This window comes from Columba livia, chromosome 10 (genome assembly GCF_036013475.1).
Source record: "Columba livia isolate bColLiv1 breed racing homer chromosome 10, bColLiv1.pat.W.v2, whole genome shotgun sequence".
NCBI classification, from domain to species: Eukaryota; Metazoa; Chordata; class Aves; order Columbiformes; family Columbidae; genus Columba; species Columba livia.
This window is the reverse complement of record NC_088611.1, coordinates 16,450,700-16,474,957: the sequence shown is the minus strand read 5'-3', so window position 1 is coordinate 16,474,957 and position 24,258 is coordinate 16,450,700. Positions and strand designations below refer to the sequence as shown.

General features: G+C 41.2%; 1 protein-coding gene across 2 annotated transcripts; it reads left to right on the top strand.

Annotated features, from left to right (window-relative positions):
• The first annotated feature begins 5,923 nt into the window (after positions 1-5,923).
• On the top strand, positions 5,924-20,219 carry CEP15 (centrosomal protein 15). 2 transcript variants are annotated; one of them, XM_065075567.1, is made up of 5 exons: positions 5,924-6,049; positions 7,630-7,711; positions 8,448-8,571; positions 13,301-13,375; positions 15,941-20,219. In XM_065075567.1, the coding sequence occupies exons 2-5, from the start codon at positions 7,659-7,661 to the stop codon at positions 16,082-16,084; spliced, it is 396 nt and encodes a 131-aa protein (XP_064931639.1). In that variant the 5' UTR covers positions 5,924-6,049; positions 7,630-7,658; the 3' UTR covers positions 16,085-20,219. The 2 variants fall into 2 exon arrangements, with proteins under 2 accessions (XP_064931639.1, XP_005509629.2); XM_005509572.4 differs by lacking the exon at positions 5,924-6,049 and adding an exon at positions 6,164-6,491.
• The last annotated feature ends 4,039 nt before the right edge of the window (positions 20,220-24,258 follow it).

The window sequence follows — 24,258 nt, the reverse complement described above, 5'->3', positions numbered from 1 at the left end:
TTAAAGAATGACTCTGAAAGGTTATTTTCACTGAATTGCTGAGTACATAAAATGTGTTGAAAGAAAGGGTAGAACTTATTGAAAGGGTTTCGAAATGGTTATATTTATAATCTGTTGTGTTAGGATTTTCAAGTCCAGTGTTCAGTGAAGCTAGACTGACAAATTTATTATAGTTATAAGGCTGAAAAACCTATTAGAAGAAATATAATAGAAGGTACATTTTTGTGAAGGTTTAACAGGAATTGAAACAATTCAACAAAAGACTAAATTGGGTAAGGGGAAAAAGTCATTTATTAAATCTTTCTAAAAAGATTGACCTTTCTCTAAACAGAGTAGAGTTTTTGTAAAAAAAAATAATACCAAGCTCAGCCTTCATAACAACAACCTAGTAAAAGGTTTTATTAGAAACTTCTTGTGTAAATTCAGTTATTTTTATCGTAGATAAATGTTGGTGTTAAGCAGTAAGAGAAGCATTGTTGCCTCTCTAATTTCTCTTATGAATTGAGGAAGCTCATAGTAAAAGCATTCAAAATCTAAACTGAAAGAAAAAATTGAGCACTCCTGTTCAGGTTTGTATGGCAAAAAAACAGAGACACAAACTATGGGCTGAGAATTCAGCTCATAAGGAAGCTGCCAGAACTGTGAAGGTGGTGTTATTTCTTCCACTTCTGCTCACAGTAAAAGTCAAGCTATTAAAATCAGGCATCTTCACAGTCACATAAATGCATATATTAAAATTCAAAGAACTTTTTGCTTCTGTAATTGTGTCATAAGACTATTTTAATGGAAGATCAGATGGCAATAGCAGTATGTACACTGGGTAAAAGTTCTAAGCTGACTTGTATATCACAGAATGTGAGGGGTTGGAAGGGACCTCGAAAGCTCATCCAGTCCAATCTCCCTGCTGGAGCAGGAACACCCAGATGAGGTTACACAGGAAGGTGTCCAGGCGGGTTGGAATGTCTGCAGAGAAGGAGACTCCACAACCTCCCTGGGCAGCCTGGGCCAGGCTCTGTCATCCTCACTGTGAAGAAGTTTCTTCTCATATTTAAGTGGAACCTCCTGTGTTCCAGTTTGTACCCATCGCCCCTTGTCTTATAACTGGTTGTCACTGACAAGAGCCTGGCTCCATCCTCATGACACTCACCCTTTAGATATCTGTAAACATTAATGAGGTCACCCCTCAGTCTCCTCTTCTCCAAGCTAAAGAGCCCCAGCTCCCTCAGCCTTTCCTCATATGGGAGATGCTCCACTCCCTTCAGCATCTTCGTGGCTGCGCTGGACTCTCTCAGTGAAAACAGACTAAAACTGAAGATGGTGTGTATCATCATCCCAGAGCCAGAGTGGACACAAAGTTAACCAGTCCAGTTTGTTCAAAGTGGTGTGCGAAAACAGCTGGAAGACTTTCAATAACTGGCAGTGCCTGCATGTGACAGATGATCAGACACTGATCAGATACATAATTCTAGGTACTAATCTGAGGAAGCTGGTTTCTCAAAGCTTCCTATATAGCCCACAGAGAAATACCCTTCTGGTCCTTCAGAGCAGCTCTAAATGCTTGGCCTCATGTCCAGCCTCACACTCAAGGAGAACTTCTCTCTGTGCTGATCAGTGGGGGAGCCCAGGAAAATCATTCTTCTCATGGATAAATCACCTGACGTGCCTCTCGCACTTCATAGCCAAAAGGTGTGTTTCTGTCCCTCCTGTTCACATGCATCCCCTTGTTGCTTTCAGGAGGAGCATGTCTTGGTGTGCAAGGGAGGGAAGATGCAGCCTAGGTGGGTAAGTGAAGTGCTGCTTGTAAGATCAAAACAAAGCATCCCTGCTCCACACACTTCAAACAGGAACTGTGGATGGTGGTTCTCCAAGTGTTTGTTTTTATTGGGCTTCCTCTGTTCAGTTTAGAGAAAACAGACAACAGGAGTTGTTTGAAATAAACCTCTAATTTACTATCCTTACGTGCTGAGAAGCAATTAGATTCAAGCTAATTACTGTAAATAGTTGTTATAATTACTTGTAAAACATTCTACTACCTGTACATCTGTTAAAGTCAGTCAACTTTTTTTTAAAGAGAAGGCTTAATGTTATTACTCAAGGGCCAAACTATTTTACTGAAATTTTCAAAAAGAAGTAGCTATACCATAGGAACTACTGATGGAAAGCACCTGTTTGGGCATGTTTCCCCTTGACAATACCGAGTGGGCGTATCACTAATCTGTCTCAAGAATTGTCTAGGCTAGTTTATATTTCACAGCTATATCTAATACCTAGAAAGACTGTTCCAGAATCTAAAAGAACCTTTCTCAAAAAAAAAAAAAAAAGAAAAAAATCACAGCTGAATACTGATTTTCTTATTTTTGTCCTATTTATTGCCTTTTTATCTCTCCTTGAAGCATAAAGAAAATATTCTCTTCCTTATAACCTTCTACTATAACCACTACGTTTTTCTTTGATGTTGGACAGTTCGGCCTGGCCAGATCCACAGTTTTCTACCACACCCTCACAGGCACATGGACTAGTTTGAATTCTACCACCTCTGTGCCCTCACGGTCACAGCTCTAAGTTATTCCACTTCCCATGGGTCTTCCAACTCTTGTTCTGAACTTGACTCGACCATCTCTGGCTTGGACAATGATTTTTGCATCAGTTGACAGGTGCTCAGCCCATCCAGGTCTGTTGTTTGGGTTCAGGTTCACCTGAGCAGGTCTCCCAACGTCTGGACACAACTGCAACAAGCATGCACAGATTGTTCCCATTAGTTTGGCCGAGCACACAGTAATGCGTTGCTAATTTTCTTTCAACAAAGTGTGACTTCCACCCAGGTACCAGTCTTTCCCACACCAAGCACCCATAATCAAGTGTCAAATAACAAAATACAAACGCAGGAACAGGTTGTTGGCTTGTCCTACCATTTATGAGCTTCATCTCAGCTCTAATCTTACTTCAGAGAAGCAAACTGTTTGCAACCCTGAGCAGAGAATAATCTGGGACTTACCAACAGGGAGGTTGAAAGCAACTCCCTGAATATTGGAATACCAGAATTAGAGAAACCAGAAGTCAATTTTTGCACTTTTTACATTTGACACTTAGCTTGTTGCTGTACCGGGAGGACATTTCCTTGCACGCCTTTGCCTTTTTAGCTTGTTGTAACTTAAAGAAGTTTCGCACAGGTTTTGTGCAGTTGATTGAAATGCTGCTGGCTGCTTCTGCAGCCAATAGGAGAAACTGCCAGAAGCCAAGGTGATGGCCACAAGCTGCTCTGGTGGCATTTCATGGCTCTTAGACTGTCCTGTAGGCCTGGTATATTTTAACAGTGGTATAATGTAAGAAACATTTATGAACAGATAGCCTTTGGACTTCCGAGTGGCTATTAAGCTACTACAGCATTAGAGGTGTACATCCAAAGGAGAATAAAGAGAGGAGAGGAAAACAAAGCGATCAAGAAAACCCTAAAATATATGCATTAGGAAAAAAAAAAAAAGTTTTGAAGTGGTTTCTTATTTTAAAAATAACCTCCTTTCTTATTGTTTTCCCTTTGACATACTCCAGTTTTAAAATCACAATAGACAACAGCATTTAAAAACTGACATATGGCAAAAATTGGTACCAGTAAATAAAAGCACATAAAGCTAAATCGCACCATTCTAAATGTTACTAAAAATGACAACATAAAATACTAGCTATATAAACTACCCACAGGTGTGTAGCATATTACAAGCAAAAAACATATCTTGCAATTATAGGCCTACAGTATTTATTTCACTTGTCTGTAATTACATTTTATACATGTTTGTTTAGTAATATCAATCCAAGACATCATTTTGAGGGTATAATTAACTGCATGTTAGAACAGAATGTGTTTGACTGTTGTGTGTTGCAAGATTAAGTCTTTGTTAGCTGTGTTCAAGTGCCACCTAGTGTTATAACTCATCAGTTTCACTCAGAAAACCCTTTTCTCGTGAACGGTCAGAGTAAAACCAAACTACAATGTTAAGAAAAACCTGGGGTCACAACTCCCGCATTTCACTGCCAACAGTAAATCCTTAATCCGTATTTAGGCGGATTACACGTGTGTCACTTCTACTGCAGACTACGACCAAGCAACAGAGAGACTACTCTGGTGTTACAGTGTGAACTCGGGGAGTAAATACAGATTCCACGGTCTCACAGTCTTGCAGATTTTCAAATTTTTATACCAGTGACCCGATGGTGAATTCACATAAAGATATGGGTATCTAATAAAGACACAGTATCTGGGGGGGAGAGCTTTTTATGCAAACTATTGAATATTTTTATTCTGCAAGGCACACAGTATAACTAGAAACTGGTGGAGGATGCTGACACGCAAGCTACAATGAGGTGCCAGCACATTAAAATAGGCAAGAGAACGCCTTTCCCCATCTAAGTGACTCCTCTCGTTAAAGCCCCGCTCCTACAATGACCCTTGCTGACTGCACTGCAGGTGCATTGCAGATATAAGGAACCACCTATTCAAAACAGCCCCATACTGGGGACTTGTGGCTGTTACTAGCACTCTTTATTATTTTATTTCATTTTTTCCCTTTATTTTTTTAAAATAAGTTTAAAGCTCACATTCTTGACAAGTTAGGAGCTGATCTAGGTTAGGTTGCTCTTCTAATGAAGAAAGAACATTAATACTGAAAAACTAAACGCAGAGTTTATAGCTCATTAGCTACGAACTTACAGTGTGTTTCATCCACTGTCACATAAAACAGCCATTAAGAAATTATGGTTTCCATCATGTCTCTGTTTCTGCAATGCTGAACAATTGATAGTATCTGTAGCTTAACTAAAATGCTCTTTGTATTCTCTCCACAAATATAATATATAATGGTTTATGTAAACCAAACTCCAATTTGTCTCTATTCTTTCTGAAATTCATTAAATGCTACAAGAAAGATCACAGCCATTAAAGAGAACTGGTGTAGCTCAAAGTAGAATATACAAAATATTTAGGGTTTTTGTTAAATTTAGTGAGACCGTAACCGTTAGCTTTTCACACCACTAGAAATAACCAGAGACTCCTATTTCTTCATATCATTTATTGGAAAGTCTTGTCTTTAAATCACAATGGTAAAAAACCACCAATATTTTAAGTACTATTTATCCTGGCTGCTGCAATAAGCAGGTGTAAACTGGCAAGTACATTAAAGAGCTTCTACTTAATTATATGTCATTAAGTGAATTAATGAGCGTTTGTTGCAGAAATGTAAAATCGGAGAATGGAAATAAGTGGAAAAGATGAAGAGCTGAGGAATCACAAGAAAAAACTTCTGATCAGCAGTAATAAAGGCTCGTAATGAGGCATCTTAAAAGCTGGGACCAGAAAATGTTTAGAAAAATAGGAAAGTCAAGCTCTTTCAGAGCAGCTTTTAGAAACGACCTGCAGCTGCAGATGTGTGTAAATCTACCAGGCAACAACGAAGGAAATGAGAAAAATGAAAAGACAGAACACTCACAAAAAGTGGCTTAATTGTGGCTTTTTTAAAAGGACATTTGGACCAAAATGTTAATTCAAAGGACTCCAGTCAGCCTCAGTAACTCCACACCTCAACCGCAGCACGTTCACTCTTCCTGGGCGTATTTGGCCTTCAGAGCCCACAAAGTTTAGCCAAACTATTGCCCAATCTCGTGTGTGTGTGCGCGTAGGGAAGGGGGGAGGTGGTTGAACCGATGGGTTTCCCCGCGGACAGCGCCTGAAACGCCGCCGCCCCTCAGCGCCTTCCGCCCGGGCGGCCCCTCACAGGTAACGGCAGCTGCGCGAGACCACCCTGAAGCAGCGGCCCGCCCCCCAGCAACGATTGGGCCCTGCGTCCTCTCTCTCCTCCAATCCCAGTGAAGGAGGCCGATCCCGACCTCTCCTGATTCCGCCCACCGGGGCGCGAGGAGGCCAATCAGTGCCTACGACTATGCTCCGCCTCTCCGGCCGTCTCCATGGCAGCGGGGTTGGCGGGGGGGGCGGAGGTTAAAGCGTCATGGATACCACGGTGGTTGGTTGCTTCACTTTAGGAAGCCGGCGAGGCTGCAGGTAAACTGGGTGTCCGTATTTATTTATTTCGCTTTCTGGCTTTCTTCTCCCTTAATTCTACAGAATGGTACATTCCGACGAGCTCGTAGATCCCCCTTTCCCAATGGTAGGGCTAAGGGCGGGTCCCCCTGTGGCCGCTCGGCTCCTGCCTTCTCAAGGGGCGCCGCCCTGAGGGGGAAACGACCGGCCTGAGGGGGGAGCGGTCGCCTCGCTGCCTCCGGCCGCCCTTCGCTGCTTCCCAAGGGCTTCTGACGAGACAGGGGGCGAGCGTGAGGCTGCCGGCGGGACCCTGCCCGCAGCGGCCCGGCCCGCTTCACACCTTGGCAGCCGCCCGGGGAAGCTGCGTGTGAAGCGGCCGCCCGGCGGTGCTGGGGGAGGATGCTCACGCCTGGTGCTTGTTTCTCGCTCCCTTTTGTAAGCTAGGCTCCCCTGAAGGAAAGAGGTGCGTGCGGTTGTGCTCCCCGTGTTTTAGTTTCTCCCGTTGCCAGGAAAGGCCTTGCCTGGTGAGCAGAGGCCTTGCCTGGTCTCACAAACAGGGTGGAGGCCCCCACAGAGGGGACGTGCCCCTTATTAAACGAAGGGGAAGCGTCAGCAACAGGCCAGTTGCATAGAAATATTTTTCAGAGCATGGTGGAACACACATCCCTTGGATATGGGCTCTGCTGAAGTTGCAAGTGTGCAAAGTTCCATGGGAATCTCCTGACAGGCCTTTCAACATGTTCTTACATCTTGAATGAGATCTTTTAATTCTACCACCCTTCAACATTGTGAATGCGTGACAGGGTCTTTAATTTTACTTAGTGTGATGACAATGCTGTCACCTCTGAGGTGAAAGAATATTAGACTACAAAACACTATTGGACTATAAAACACTCGGCCTTCTGAAAAGTGCTGTAGAATCTTGATTTGTATGCAGTGGGCAGTTGATTTCCTTCATATCTCAAAAAAATCAGTAAGATGTAAACAAGTGGTATTTTCCATCACGTACTGCGTTACAGTACTGAAAAGTTGAGCTCAAGAAGTTTTCACTTAGTTTTTCAAGCACTTAAAAATTAAACTGGCTTAGTGGCTGAAGTTCCTTAGTTTCATCACGTCTGTGCTTAAACAGAGATTCCTATGAACAGGGCACTGTATCTGTGAGAGGCAGTTATAAATTGTATGTACAACTGTAACAGCTTTGTGCTCAGAGTAAGGTGACAAAAGCCAGAAATCACTCATGTAAACAGTAATACACAGATTATGCAAGCACATTTGCATGTGCTGTTGTAAGCATCTGAAACTTGAGAAAACTTACTGCAAAATCTGAAACTTGAAAGTCAAATTTTAGTTCTCTCATAAATTATTAGAATACAGTAAGATTTTCCTAAAACATATTGTGAACCTTAGTAGTGTGCATGTATTCAAAGCGTAATTTAACAATGCCTTGTGGTGAATATTAAAATTTATAAGCAGGTTTTGCGTAGGTAGCTGATATATAAATATGTGCGCAACTTTTTAACGTGGAATTATTTAATGCTGACAAGTGTATGTTCATGTATGTCTTCGGAAGATTTTAATTCTGCTTGGCTTTCCTTTAATAGAGTGACAAAACTGGGGCAAACAACTGAAAATGTCATCCTATTTGGCTCAGGAGGTTCACCTTGCTAGAAGACACGAAGAGATGTAAGTAATGGTTCCGGCGCTGTGCCCTGTTTCCCAGCACTTCGTGTTGTGGTCTTGCGAGACCTCCCGTGCTGCACATGCCCATCCTGTGAACAGTGAACCTGAGCTCTGTCAGAGCACAGTGGTGTTTCAACAAGGGGTTGGTGTTCCAGGAGGTGGCACTCTTCCTTCATGAACTACTGGAATTAGCATCCTTGATTGCTGTTAAAGGTATTCAGGTTGATGAGGTTTTTTTGACTTCCAGTGTGGTGCTGGTTTAAGATTTCCATTGTTAACCTCCTGTCCCCATTAAATTCCTATTTGGGGAAGGTAATTGGATTCTCTCTCTCTACGCCTCAATTACAGAATTGCTTCTTTGATCCTCTGTAAACTGGGATTGTGAAGCAAATACAGTAATGATTCTGAAAAAATCTGGTTTTCTTTTAACAACTAGTGCTTGCCAATGAGCAAGAGTAGTACTGATCAAGTCACCCCAACCCACCCTGTCGTTCCTGTTCTGGGAGATTCAGTGCTTCTAAGCACCTTAGCATATGAGGGCTGCTGGTTTTAACGTTATAGCTTCGTACAAGCACAGCAGGTGGTGTCTGCCTGTACCTTTTCCCTCCCCCAGCACACCCACCCTACAGCCGGCTTAATTAGCCCCATAGTTTTGAGAAAACCGGGTAAGGTAAAAAGGTTATTTTCTAGCTCCTGAGCAAAATGTTCTACCCACTTAGCAAAATGTTTTCCTTTGTAGACTGTCTCAGAGATCAGAGCTGCTACAGCAGATGGAGACTTATCTAGGAGACAAAAAGACTAAAAAGACATGGCAAACTCAAGCAGCTGATGCAGCTTGTAAAAGGAATGCAGCACTTTTAAATGTAAGTTTCTACCACTACCAGGAACCGCATTGAAATGTCATGGTTATATAGGCTGCAGAACTTAAAAAAAATAAAGGGGGGTGTTTGCTCTACTTATCATTTGAATTCTCCTATATACACTTCCCTCTTCTGGAACTTGACCAAAAGTATTAAATTACAAGTCTTTATTATCTGATGGCATCACTACCTATTTCCCATGCCCTTCTTATATGAGCCTTGTGGTAGCAGCTGCTACTCTCTCTTTTTTTTTTTTGAGTACATGTAGAGATGCAACACATGCTATTACATGTCTGCCTAAGAGAACTTAAGAGTCTGACAAGACTCAGCACCTCTACACTCTGAATCAAGTTATAGGGATATATTTGGAAACAGGGGCTAACATATATGGCTTTTAGTCCAGGGTAAGACCTATTCTCCCACTATGGTTTTGTGAAGTTGTGAAAGAAGTTCTCAGTTTAATGCTTTTCTTTAAGGAGGTGTAGAATTACTTCAAGAATCTTACTTGCAAGTCTGTAAAAGCAGTGTTTGGTGTTTCTGGCTCTTCCTAATGTTCATAGCTGTTCTACAGATCTGTTTTCATATTTAGGTAAGATTTGTGTTTCATAGGTGAATTCAGCAGAAGTTTGAGAATGGGCAGTTAAAAATATCTAGGTTTGATGTCAGGAACTGGAATGTTAAAAGCTCTTCTGGAACCCCTAGCTTAGGCATCTGAGTTTGAAGAGATTGCATTTGACCACTGATATGAGAATGCATTTGAAAATGTTTGCATGTTGTTCAGGAGACAGCAGAAAACTGTACCTCTTGTGCATTTTCCTTAAACTCTTACTTATTAGGGGTCCCTATTGCATGTGTTGTGTTCATTGAAACAGTAAATTTTACTCTAGAAAATCAAAAGATTAATTTGTGTTGCCAAATTTTTTTTGTTTCTGCATGCAGAGCCTGGTTAAGCTTTCAAATGTTCAGATTTTGGGTGGGTACAATTCTGTTGCAGGTCCTCTTTGTATTTAAATGGAAGTTACATTTAGGGAGTGGCAGACAAGGCAGAACAGTTAATCAGGGATGTCTTCTCAGCTTTTCTGTAACAAGGAAGATTTTCCAACTTGGACTCTGATAAACTGGTGCATTCTGGGCTGGAGCAACCAAACCCCTCAGTTGTGGGTATAGATATTAATAAAGTGTAGGTGCTTCAGTGGGAGGCTGGGGAGAAGTGGATGGTTTGTTTATTTTTTCCATAGTTCATGCTCCATTGATTTAGGAGTTTCAACCATTATGATTCCCATTTTCCATATGCATTTTATAATAGGTTTTTATTTCATAAATACAGTTTTTTTATAAATTATCTGTATTTTATGAATGGATACTCAGTTAACATATACAGGCCAACACAATAAATGCAGGGTATATTTCTGCATACTGAAAGCTTGTTGTATTGGAAATGTTAACAATAGCTCAGACATATACAGAGTGTAAATATTTTTGCAGTTAAACAGATATTTGCCATCTTCTGTCACATCCTCAAAATTGTTCCTTTCAAGTGTCAAAAATGTTGGTGTTTGTATGGAAAAAAAGCAAACACACATGTATCAAAACAAATTCTGTTGCAGGATAAAGCAGCATAAATCATTTAAAATCTATTAATTTTATACTGGTTTTAGCAGGCATGCACTCCTGCAGATGCTTTCTGATAAGAGAAGAAAACAGGAAAGAAAAAAACCTATGCAGAATAATATATGAGAAGCTTGACAACAAGACTGATTAATGTGCCAGCTTCAGAATATTGTTCCTGATACCAGGCACTGTACATTTCACAGTTACCATGTGGAGAGTTGTTGATTTGGCCTATTCAAAAATACATGGACATGACGAAGTGTTATTTTTTTATTTGCATTTCGGGTTTTTTGCGTGTAAGCAAAATCAGTTGTTTTCAGTATGTGATCATAGCAAAAGATATTTTTCTTTCTGTGTGGTAGTTGATATTTATGCACAGGAAAGCATTTCAAAATTAATTTATTTTTTAATCAGTAGGAAGCAAGGAACAAAACATTTTTTTAACTTAAATGTTAACATTACAAGCACTTGTTCAGCATTTTAACATAATTATCAGAGTATTTTCCTTGATGTCTTTAGAGAGAGACAGCAGATTAGGGAAATCTGTATCATTCAGTACTTATATAATGTTGCTATACTAAAAGCAGAAATTAGACTAGTGTTTATAATCGAATTTATGACATTTGTTTGTCAGTAATATTTCCTGTGTTTAGAAATATGTGTCACTGTGCAACAGCTTATAACATGAAATAGAAAACAAAGAATATGCTATATAGTAGTTAGTTTGGGGAAGGTAATTTAGACCAAATTTGCTTTCCTTCACAGGCATGTAATTCTAGGATTATTTAAGTGGGATTCTGGCAGACTGATATCAATATAAGTGACAGCTGAATTTGGTCCCCTAAAAGTGATGCATGTGTCATGCATTCCATTTCACCTCTGGGGAAAGGTCTTGAATTGTTTTTGTTCCAGTCCTTGTGGTTTTAGGGGAAGTGTTGTAAGATGCTCTCTTTTTTCTCAGTACTGTGACATATTAGATTTGCTGTTTTTTCCAAAGTAGTTTACACTGATAATATATTCATTTTTATATTGATGAGGAGAATTTCTTTTTCACACAAAGCTTATTAGTTGTATAGACACACAAGAAGTGCCATCTAATATTGCAGTAGTTCCAGTTATTTTCTAAAGCACACTACACCTTCCAGCAAAAATTTCTTTCACTGTCTGTCATTAAATCAGTATTCTGAATGACAATAGACTGCACAACATACAAACTAGAGTGAGCAACGAAAAGACACATCCAATATCTAGGCTATGCCAAAGTGACCTTCTCTACTAAACATATAGGCACAACTGCTGTCTCCTTTCTTGCCTGAAAGACACTCATTTCCCATCATCATAAACATTCCAATGACTTAGCTGAGTACGTAAAGAAATAATGATATTGGCTGATATTTTTCCTTCCTGTGAAAATTCCTACTGGAATTAGGAGAAAGGAGTCAGAAGGGAGGAGTATCCTATCGAAGAATATGAAGTGAACATGACTGATTGATTCTTCTTTTCATTCTGGTGATAACTTCTCCAGACTTGGTCTGAGCCATACTGATAGGAGCTTTGTTTAGTGCTATTTGGGGTCTATCAGTTCTAAGAGAGACTCCTCAGAGAAGCTCCTTGCTTAGGTTGACATTGTGACTTCAAATTACTTCCATCTTTGCTCATATTCTCCTTTTATGTTTGTCTCTTTTTGCTTTTTTCTCACTTGAAAAGAGACAGCCGTTTGCTACTTCTGAGGATTTGGATAAATCTGAGACTTAGTTTGCTCTTTCTCAGACATTTTTGAGCTTCCTACAAGCGTATGCACTTAGCTGTAGAAAAGGGAGAACAGTTTTGCTTGGATTAGATTTGTAAATATGTACAAGAGAACACAGTCATGCTGTAAAAGGAATTAATGAAAGAAGATGAACACTGTAAACTGAATCAACTGAGTGTATCTGTGTCACTAAGTTGAACTTCAGCTAACAGTAAGGCTGGTTTTTGCTTTTATTAATCATAATCTACTGAATTTGAGTAATATTTTCCAAACTAAACTTGAGTCGAGCGCTGCTTACTTATTGGTGTATTCAGATTGGCTATTATTCAATCCGAGTAATCACGTTTGGGCTCTCTTGTGGATATGCTTCTCCAGAATCTCACTCTTCTCAGTGGCAGTGGTGGTGAATATTTGGGAAGTCCCCTTGGGGAATTTCCTCTCTCATTTAGTTTTTCTGTTGTACTCTTCACACCCGCTCTCTGCTCCCAACTCTGCCATCTGCTATACTTTCTTTCCCCCTCCACTCTGTTCAGCTTTGGCTCCTTCACACCCCACTCCCACGTCCCTTTCTGTCTCTCTTCATCTGCCCACCACTCAATCTCTTCAATGTTTGGGTATGGAACTAAGCCCACGAGAATGGGTCAGGACTTTAAAGGGGGAGGGCGGTTAGTTTGGGGGGATGTTTTGATTTGTTCATTGCTGTTGTTTTGGGGTAGTTTCTCTTTTTTCTTTTTTTTCTTTTTTTTTTTTAATAAATTTATTTAGGCCTTTTTGAATCCAGCACACATCCACTGGACAAGCAGAAACCCAAGGGCTGATTTTTTTCTTGTAAGAAAGCTATGTGAGGTGCATTGTCATCCAAGTTTGTCTGCTGAACAGCTTGCTGCAGCTCTACATTTTTGTGCACATGTTATGCATGCATATTAGCAAGTCATCTTTGTCTTGAGGAGTAAAGATCTTGCACATAATTTGCCTAGTTACTTTACAGTTACAGTAGCTAGAATACATACTTCAGTCTTCCTGCAATACAGAGAAAATGATTCTGTTCGCCCTTATTTTTCCAAGTTTTAGAGAACAGAATTTAACTGTAATATATTCTTGTGTCTGGAAACAATAATGGTATTTTACAGCAACAGGCCTATGCGGTCATGAAGTTTATTCTTGTATCAAGAAAGTACAGCAAACATATTTAGAAACTGTGGGATGTTAGTCTAATTAGTACAAGCTGAATTTTAGAATGACTGAACTGAAAGATTTGAACTTCAGTGTTGTTATCTGAATGCTGTTTAGCTGTAATGAGTTCATTTATTTAAATGTCTTTATGTGAGTGTGCATTTTACTTTTAATGTTCCTACTTTGCCTGTGTTTTAGGATATACAAGCAGCAGAAAAAAAGCTGCAAGAAAGAGTGTATTTACTTCCACATCCTGATACTGTTAAGTTAGAAGTAAGTCCTGGAACTGTCTTTTTATTTGCTGTTTACCAACTATTTTGCTTTTTTTCCCCCGAAGCGTGTTCTTAAAGTGAAAATAATTGATTTTAAAATCCAGTGACTGGTATAGCCAAAGGCCTGTGTACTGTGTAGCAAGCTGAACCTAAATTCTGGGGCAAGGTCCCTAGATTCTGGAGCATTCTGGTGGAAATATTTAGTGGCTTTAAGATCTATAGAAAATGCTCTTTAAAAATTAAGTCAAATTTAAAACTAAATATTGTGAATATCAGAAGATTACTATGTGAGCATCAGAGCTATTTAGTTTGTTTTATGGGTCATCCCATTTTCAGTTTGCCACAGATTGTCATCTTCATGTTTCAGGGTCAACAGTTTATCTGTATGAGCAGAAAAAAATTACTTCTCAGAGTTATTATGGGTTGTATGGGAGCCTATGAAAAGTACTGCTACAGTACAGAACACTCCAATGTTACTTCTCAACCGATAGTCCTAAAACATGATTTAAGGATAAAAATTTTGAACAGAAAGTTACTCTGGGAACTAAATATCCTGACACAATGTAACAAGTTCAGTTCCCTGATCTCAAGACTGTTTTACCAGTATCCTGCAGTGATGAAGGAATGAATGATGAGGACAGAAACAGTCCTGGGAGCAGGAACCAGAGCACAGCTCTGCTGATGCAAACTAAACAAGACTGAGAAGTCAGATTCCCACTTGTGTTTCTTGGGGGCTCTTTGGTTTATGGTGGCTTAGTAGTGTGGAGAGTCCCACATTAATTTGTGTGCTAGGGCACTGGCAGAAGAGGGGAAAGGTGTGGATTTGAGCACTGTCAGCCTGCAAAGAGAGGTGGATTGTACATCATTTTCACACCTGCTGGGCAAGTGTTATAGTGCTGAGGCTATTGCTGAAATAGAAGGCATCACTTCTTGTTCTGGTTACTGTTAAAAGTTTTTGTCTGTCACTGTGTTTGTAAATAGCCTGCTCCTATCACTGCAACAAATAATGGGCACACAGAGTATGTCCATTCCATGATTTTTTTATCTTTTTTTTTCTTTCTTAGAGTTTTTAGACCAAAGGGTACCTTTTTTTCCTAGATACCTGCATATCTTGAATGATGCTAAGAAATACGCCAAGCAACTAATATTATACCCATTTTGAGTGTGTTCATAAGTAGTTTTAGACTCTTTTCAAGGCACCTCTACAGTTGTTTGCATCAGTTTTGGACTTCTCCCTCTGCCCTGTATTAGGTGGTGGCATGTAGACCAAAGTCTGCATAAACTGGAGAATGCAGAGAAGTCGCTTATGACTGCAGAGATGTCTACGCTCTGCAGCAGCGGTTGAATTTTAGAGAGAACAGAGTTACTATTTGAAGGAGAAAATCCTCTTTCAGCCTTTTTTATACTTGTAGAGAAGAGTGCTATAAATAGGGGAAAAAGAAAACTTTCTTTCGTGGTACAGAATTCTTGTGTGTGCTTTGTTCCAAAACCCTTCTGAGCATATTTCACTCAGCCATATATGTGTCTGTATTAATATACTTTGAAAGTTATGGCTATAATGGATCCCCAGCTTGCTAAGTCGGAGTAGTTTTGTGTGACAGCACATATGCTTGTCAAAAAAGATTCTTTGAGTAAATCTGTTGAAGAAAATATTTTTGTAAATCTGCAAGAGCCGTAGTTATATCTGAGATACATGTGAGGATCGAAAAGATTAGCCAGGAATCTAATACTCTGCAGGGAGATGTTCAGTTCTGTGGTATGCTGCTTCTACATTATACACTTAGGCAAGTAAGGGGGAAAAAAAGCTCAATACATATGTACTATAAATGTTTTCTACTACAAAACTACTTTTTTCTGAATGGACATAAATATCTAAAAATACACTGGTGGATGGATTAAAGTCTTGGCTTAATACAGTTCTTTGATCACAGTATTTTGTGGGAAAAAAAGCAAGGTATGTGGCACTTAACTCTGTAGGATTTTGAAGAAAATTTTATCGTTACGATACCAACACAAAAAATGGTGGATGGTATGTCTGTTCCACAGATAAAACAAAAGTTAAACTTATTACTTACATGGTACAGGGTAATGCAGAGAAAGAGGTAGATAGTCCATAGTGGTTTTCTTAAACCACAGGATAAGTATACAGGTAAATTTCTCTAAGATAACCGATTTACTTCGCACTTTCCATCTAGAATATTAAACAATTTTGTTCCACTTCAAAATCAAATTGCACTAACATACTTAAACTTTTCCAAAAGCAGCTTTTATATTTATTATCATGGAAGGTATTTTATTAAAGATACTGTGAGGGTCTAAATCTGTTGCTTACCACAAGAGGGCACATCCCGTCACTTCACAGTTCATGCTGCAGGATGAAATCTTTCCAGGCTGGTTATTTTGTATCATACAAGTGATTTGAAATTTCTTGTGTAAGCACGTTGTTGTTCTCTGAATTGCTTCACTTACAAGGCAAGGTTTAATGATGCATTGCATATGTATATTGTTTTTAAACAGGCTGACACAGATTTTGAAATTAAGTGTTTTTTTCTTATGTCTTTCTCAGACTCTCTATTGGGCATCAATAAAAGAATCTCTTCCCAAGTGGGAACAGTTTCTTTTAGGAAGAGCAGAAGTTCCTATTGGTTTTAAGAAAATGAAAACTGCAGAACAGAACATAAGCTACCAAGAAGAAGATTCACAAAAATAAATGCTCTAGCTTAATTTTGGTTTGTAATTTATGGCTTTAGCAGACAAGATCATCCAGATCAGGCAACAGAATATCACGGTATTAAATTGTAATGTAAATAATTTAAATTAAAATTAACTACAGTGGGTAATTTGCTTCCATTGTCGCTTTGTGTACATTTCTTTATTTTTATTCTGTAGCAGAGAAATAATCCTCAATGGGGCTTTTAGGATCAAAAGTGAGAAACACTGTTGTATAGAAACCCACCAAGGCAATTTCTTTTTCAGCATAAGAAGAGTTTTAGGTTATTTTTAATCCTCTGCTTCTACATATAAGTGCAATAAGTAAAGAACAGATTCATGCATTATCTTTCTTTACTGCAGTCATCTGTGCTGTATGTGTCTCTGTGGGTGAGGGAGAAAGGAGGATTTTACCCTGAGCAGGAAAGGCAGTTTGCTTCAGACAGCGCAGCCTTGGTTTGGCACCAGGAATCTGTGTAAAAACCTTCATGAGAGCAGCCATAGAAGGAACACCTTGAATTTTCCATGTCTTGCTTTTCCCCGATTTTTCTCATTGCCACTTTTGTTGCTGCTACACCTGACTCCAATAACCACCACTGCTTTTCCCAGCCTCCTTCTGCCTACTTTGTATTTCCTTTCTGATGGTTGTGTAAAGACAAGAAAAAGTAAATAAATCTGTAGGGGTTTTTGCTGCATCTAGGCTGATCTTAATGCTATTTTTGACGTGATCTGCAAGTCAGAACTTTTGCTTAGGCATGAAAAGTTTGAAAGAAGCAAACTGTGAGAGGTAGCTGGCAGTGGCTGTCCCAAGAACCAAACATATATAGAAGCTGAGGCGATAATATTTTCATTTTCAGCCATTGAACAGCTCCTCAGCTTCCTCCTGCATAGGTGCAGTATCAGTGAGTTTTGATTGTACAGTGGGCTAAAAATTTCACTGCTCTAGTGCAGTGCTTTTTAAAGTATCAGTTCAGCAGAAGATCCTTCCAGGTGTGTGACTTGGCCTGTAGAAATTTAATCCTTCTTAAGCCAGGGAAGCCTAGGAGAAAAATATATATTCTTTTTTAAATTAAGAAGCTTGACTTGAGTCAACATATTGTTAGAATTTGGTCTCACATGCACCAACATACCTCCACACCTGATTTGAAAGGAGGAGGGAAAATAAATTACCTCTGCTAGTGTCTGAGGATGTGAAAATATGGTGATTACAAATTTTGCTAGGCTACTAGCGAACTGATCTGTGCATCTTCATGCTGCATAGAAATAGATATTTTTAGTAGTAGGGATGTTTTAATTACTTTTATTGAAACAGAGCTACTTTTTAGCGACATTTCTCATAAATGTCCTGGTTGCTTGGGATCCGTGCACTAAAAAGCTTGTGTTCATTTAGGTAACTAAACCTTGTTAAATTAGTATTAGCTGTTTGTGGGGGGGTTCGTGGTCCAGTCAGAACTAGAGAACTAAATTCTAGCAGAAAACTATAGTATGTCTGGGTAGCACCAACATCTGCAGATGTCCTGTGAAATAAGACTCAGTTTTGTCTGAATTTAAATTAGCTGAAGAATCACTGACACAATAAAATCAAAACTTCAGCTGCGATATAAAAATGTGTATGTTTTCAAGGGGAATATTAAGAGTTCATTTAAAACTTTTTCTATTGAAGTGTCCATTACACTGATAAGTTTTTACAGAAACTGCCATCTTAGAAATATCCTGTTGAGTGGGTGTTGGTGTTTGTAACAATAACGTTGTTTTCATAATATGTGATGGCAGATTAGCACGCTTCTCTGCAGTGTTGTTAACAGTTGTAATTAAGGAATAAACAGTAAAGGGTGTCAGTCCGATGACAATTTCATCTATAGTGTCACAATACAAAATGTCACAAAATATTAGAACTGTTATATAACTACAAAAATATCAAATTAGGTTTTCATCTTACAAGCATAGAGCTAAAAAAAAAAAACCTGGCAAAGAGACCATTGCAATTTTATACCTACTCAGTGTTCTGTCACAAAGACAACTTGGTAATATTTTCTTCTGTAAAATCACAATGTGGTTCTCAATCTGATGTAGCGGGAGTGTGTATGGTTCTCAGAATTGTAGAACTCAAATTTAAAAAGCAAATAATTGGAACTAGTTGAGCAGACAAGAAGGGAAAAGCCAAAAAATGAAGGGATGTGTGAGCAGTTAGTTGCTAACAAAGGAAGATTCATCCCAGTCTTTGCATCCAAAGGGAAATCACTTAAACTGGAATCTGGGCCCCTAAGTACTTTATACGTGTGAATAATCTGGGTCTTTATCTCTTTGGACTCCGCCTAAACCCTGGCACACAATGCGGATGCTCACTATCTCCTTGCCCCTTTTGGTTTCCCGTGGAAGGAAAGCAAAGAGTGTGGACTATGAGGACATGGCACCTGGATGGCCGAGGGTTTTGTAGGTGCTCTGAAAGGCAAGCAGAGTTAGCGTAGTTTCTGTGCTGCAGTTAACTGCTCAGACAGTGTTTCTTTGTTGTTATTGAGCAAAGAGATTAAGATTGAAATGAAATAGTCTTCGAAGAAGGATTTTTATTTTTTTTTCCTGTAGTATAGCTTTAGGAGCAATACGACAGCTAGTGCCTGGAAAACTGTATACGGACGTGTCCAGAAAAAAATAAAATGAAGAGAAACATTTAAAGCAAGAAAGTGTATAGGTGACTGCTCTCAGAGACAGAGACCTTCCCGTTGGCCTCTGGTCTAACGTGAATAAATGCAGTTGCAGATGAGTGTGACCCGGCAGAGTGCAGGGCAGGGAGGCGCGGGGGGGTGTTGGGGAACAGGAGCCTGATGTAGCACAGACCCTGGGCACACAGGGCAGGGAACACAATGAGATGATACCTCCTGTTAGTTATACTTTGATTTGTTGAGTGCACAGCTTAATTTACTATGGCTGAGCTGGCTCACCACTTGCCTCTCTATAGATACACATTTGAGAAAGCAAATTTACTTGTGTTTAAAAGAAAAATTCCCCCCCAATGTATGGATACTGATATGGTTAATAGTGGCTTTTAAATGAGATCTCGAATGGATATTCTTCACCAAGTCGTGGCTGTTTCTTCAGACATATTGGTTCTATGTAGTTATACCCCGTCTTATCCCAAGTTTTTATATAATGATATAATATCTATTATATTCATAACTTTATATATAACTCTTATGTAACTTCTTACCCATCTTGGGTAAATATTTCTTTTCCCTCAGAAGATAACCTGTTACTCTGCATTCTTGACTTGCTCCTTTCCTTTTTGTGTTAAAATACATGTATATGTAAGCTGCAATGGTCCTGTTACTTCTCGTGCTTTTCTGGCAAGTGAGGGAAGGCAATAGAGATAAGAGCAGTAAGGAAAACTAAAAGTTTTGCCTGTTTCTAAGTTAATTGTTGAATATCGTACAAGAAGAAATAATTAATCATCCTTTTTTAGGTTTACGCACAGATGAGTAACCACAGTACTAACCCAGGAGCACAGCCTGTTCACCCATCTTGTCACCTCTACCATCACATTCTGAGCTTTTTGCTTTCTCAGTTGTTCTGGCTGTGGGGGTAGTAGCAGAAGGCGTGTTAGTTTTCCCTAGGATAAGAAATTTCTTACTCTGCAGAATCTTGTTTCAAGCCTATTAATTTCATTTGAGAGTACATATGAAACAATAAGATAGTTTAGACACGTGACATTTGACATGTACTATGGTACCCTCTTGATTCTATTTATTCAGGGTCATGTTTTCATAGAAGTTGAGAGCTAGATTTTAGGCTGAGCTTGTAGTTCTTTACTTCTGTCTTCTTCATTCACATAGAACAAGTCAGAGATGTAGATGCTCAGTTTGAGCTTGTTGGTACTGAAAAATAAAACACCAAATTTGAAATGGAATGTACTTTGGGAGGTTACATCTGAAAGAAAACATTATTTACTCCATAATGATAATTTTCATAATATTTTAATAGTTGTGTTCAGATACAACGTGACCTTAAATATCACCCCAAATGCAAGCTGTTTTCACATATTTGTAATGATAAGTTCTTCATTACTGTAATATTCTGTTTGCTCAAGGATTATAATCCATGGATATACTGTGTTACAGTTGAAATAAAGCTTTGATCCTGTAGTCACTGCCTTTTGGATTTCAGTGTTATATTGCATGTATGAGATGGATGTAAATTGGCGCCAAGTGTATGGACACTGAGTAGGCCAGTGATAAATGATAGTTACGATGTTTATTTTCCTCTGACACTGATCTGAAATATTAATCTGCTGAATGAAGATAAGAATCTCGGAAGTTCACAGCTGAAAAATCCAAATGTAATGAAACCCAGATCGAATATTTGCAGTCTTCCTATTGTTTCACAATAACTCTGTGCTAAATTAGTTCAGATACGTGATTACTGGCAAGATATGGATAGAGATACTTATACCCTTGCAAAGGAAACGGGTGGAAGAAAACCCCATGTTCTCTAGCGCACCCTCCTGCTGCGTGAAGCTCTTTGTCTTTGCCGTAAATAGAGTGATTTAATTTGGGAGTTTGCTACTCCTTTTAAACGGAGCTGGAACAGCTCTTGAAAATGCCCTAAATTGTACCCGTTGTCAGTGTTGTCTTACAGTTGTATCTTTTTCATTCGAGTTACTTTGCATACATTTCTTTTTAACGCATACAGATAGGAAGTATGCTCACTTCTTCCCCTAAGTTTTATCACTAGTGATGATGATCTTAAAAATAAATGTGTGGTTTTCGTTCTCCGTACTCTCAGTCCTATCACCTACCAGAAAGCCCTAATAAGCAACAAAATAGTGTGAGACGGTATTTACATCACACTTTTGAAACAGATTCAAGCAGAGCCAGCTGCCGTAAGATTATTTTACAAATATATTGCAAATTAATAAAAGGAAAAAATTGCCTTTCTATAAGTAAATTACAGTCTCCTTGACTAATTACAGAGCGTGAAGCCGCAGTAAATTAGTACCTGCCTCACAGCGGTGTTGAGAAATGTAATTTTGGTTTCCAGACATGCGTTTCTTTCCCCATTTAGGCTGTATGTGTTCCCAATAGCTTCATTCACGGTGCTCTAACTGTTGCTCAATAAAAGCTTCCGGAGAATAATTTAAGTGAACCACGCGCCTGCAGCTTTGTTAAGCGCGATCTAACCTGCGCGCTCCCCCGGCAGCTGCGCTCGCAGGCGCTCCGGGGCTTTGCGGGGTCTGCCGGGGGATGGGGCGCTCCCAGCTGGGGAAAGCCCAAGCCAAGCGGCTGGATGGAAGGGAGAAAAAATAATAAAGGTCATTTCTGTGTCGCTTGCCAGTGTGAAATGGGATAGTTCTGGACGCGGGGAAGGTCCGAGTGGGAGGACAGACAGGCGGCGATCGGTCACGGAGCGGTGAGGGAGTGAAGCAGCGCGTTGTGTGTGTCCTCCATCACTTCACGGCGCCGAGATTGACAGGGAGGCCCAGGGCAGCGGGTTTGATTCCTTGGAAACGTTCGTGATAACGGTGGAAAACGTATCCGTAAATCCACGGGGGAAAGGTTTGTGTGTGTGAACGAAACTGTCGCATCCCCTCGTTAACTGGGAACGGTGTTTAGAGTGAGCTTAAACAACTGCAGTCGCTTTACACTATTCCTCGGTCGTTTCTTTTTATTAAGTTTCCGGGTACACTTGGCTTTTTCGTCTGTAATCAGCTTTCTTTTGCTGAATTCATTCAGTGATACGATAATCCAATGTTGGTAATATCTCAATTCATTAACATAATGAATCAGAAGGAAGAGGCTGATTATAAATCAGAAAGCTTCTATTTATGTGAAATATCTTGGCAACTGGCAGCAGTGAGATCGACAGTAGAAGGAGTACCAGACAGTTAGCGGGACTTTGGGAACGCGATTGCAGGACCTCTCAGATGCTCTCTGTGCGATTTAAAACGCCTGCGCCCTTCGAAGGACAAACGTTCCCGTTGCACCGAAGCAGCGGCGCTGATTTGGGCAGATATTTGGCTTTCAGGTGGTTTAAAGCGCCCGGGCCCGTTGGATTTGGGCGAGGGTTTTGTCGTTACCCCCGGCGCTGGGGCCGCCCCTCCGTGCTGCCGGGGCAGCGCCGCAGAGTTCTCCGAACCTGCTGGGCCTCCGTTTGTTTGTATCGCCCGCGGGCTGGGTGGTCCGCAGGGAATCGGAGGTGCCCCCAAAGGCTCGGCGAGGGTCCGAGAGAGGCGAATTGCGGCGCTGCGGGTCCGGGGAGGTGCCCAGTCCCTGTCCCATCAGATGGAAGTTCTCCCGTCTCCGGACCAGATCGCGTTTAAAGTTACTCGTTAGCCTGCCTCTTTTGCAAAGGTAGAAAACGGCAAAGATGCAATATCGATAGGAAAAGTCAAGTTTGGTGTTGTTTCAGGTTTATAAACTCTGGGACCAGAGCCTTTTTCTGAGATCCTTGTTGGACAGCATTTTTTCCCCATCCCCACTAGGGACATCAAGGATTTTCCGTGACTAAACGTTCTTACCAGAGTCACTTTAAAGTAGATCTTTACGGATTTTAAGAGCACCGTTGACTTTCAGCACGCTCAGCGCAGCCGAGGGGCGGGAGGGAGCAGAAGGGATCCTCGCGGTCCACCTGACAGGGAAAGGTAGCCTCTTCCTAAACAGAAAGCACGGAAGTCTAAATGCTCGCCCCACTTCTTTTTCTTTCTAAATTGAGGGCACGTGTTGAGCGCACCTTTCTGTGATTCAATCAATTAAACAATTGCAAGAGATAATTTATAAAAATACGAATAACATGAGCTTGTGGCTTTTGTCTGGGTAGGGTTAGTGGTGATAATAAACCAGGAGTGGGGTTCAAAGGTAGAGAAGGGTCACCTGGAGAATTAGGGAGGACGATAGAGGCAGAATGGTAAGTGGGGAGCTTTCCTTCTCTTTATGTGTCTTTACCGAAGCCCCCTGGTGATGGTGTTAGGTGCTGAAACACCGAGGCTGCCCTGGAGAGCGGCAGGGCTGGTGGTTCGGGAGAAGAAGGGGTGGGTTACAGCAAGAGGTGGGGTAGGAACGCGAATAGTTTGGGGCAAAGCTGGCCATGGTGTGAGATCTGCCTTCAGGAGCCCTAGGGAGAGGAAGGGCGTGGGGTGAGCGTGTCACCAAGCAGCCTCGCTTCCAACCCGAGGGCCGATCGTCCCCTCTGCCTGCACAGCCCCGGGATCCACCTGCCCCTTCGCTGGCCCTTCTGCATGTGGTTGTTTCTGGGGTCAAAGGCGGTCGGGGAACCGGTAACTCCCGCCGTGGCCGCTGTCGGTAGTGGCGGAAGGGCTGTGCCTCTGCCGGGCCGCTTTTCCCTGGGCTACGGGCGCAGCTGCCTCTCGCTCCTTCTTCTCTCCGCAGAGCTCGGGTGCGGATAGCAGCGCAGCCCCGGCTCCCGGGGCTTCCAAATCTGTATTAGTAGAGGGGGCTTGAGGAGAGAGGTGGAGAGGTATTAGGGAGTGGGCATGGGTCGCGCCGTCGGGGGCTGGGGAAGAACTCTAAGAACGGAAGAATAGCCATATCCCCACCCTGGGAGGTGGCGGGGCCTGCGAAGCCCCTCCATGGGGAAGACCCTCGTGTGCAACACGCGGGGGTAGGCTGGCACGCTCGAGGCCCGGCGGGCTCGCTTAAGTATAATTCAAATAGTCCTGTAAAACGGCTTAAAGCGAGAAAAGGACAAGTCCTGCGGGCATCTGGACATCCGCGAGGATCCGGTGGGCTGGGGAAGGCATGTGTCAATTTAGCCGTAGTGTTGACTTAAGCGAAAGTGCTAAGCCATTCCTAAACCTAAGTCAACATATACTTAAGCCAAAATTGTTATTAACGAGCTGTAATCTGATTTAAGAGCCTCGGAGCGAGCTGTGTCTACATGAGGGGAGAGGAGGCGCATTGCCTTGCGCTGCGCTCTGCAGTGCCCGGTCCCCTGGGGAGGCCGCAGCCCGGGGCAGCGGGAGGGCTCGGTGCAGGTGGGCGAATGCAGCCCCGGGGAGGAGGAAGGCGAGTTGCAGAGTGTACTGCCTCGGGGAGAGCCAGGGCAGCTGCGATTTGGGCTACTGAGTGATTTACCTCTGTGGGGTTGCCGGGCCCCTTCGGACGTGCCCGGCCCGGGGGAGGTGCCGAGGTCCGGCGCTCCACTCGATCGGGAGAGGGACATGCCTGC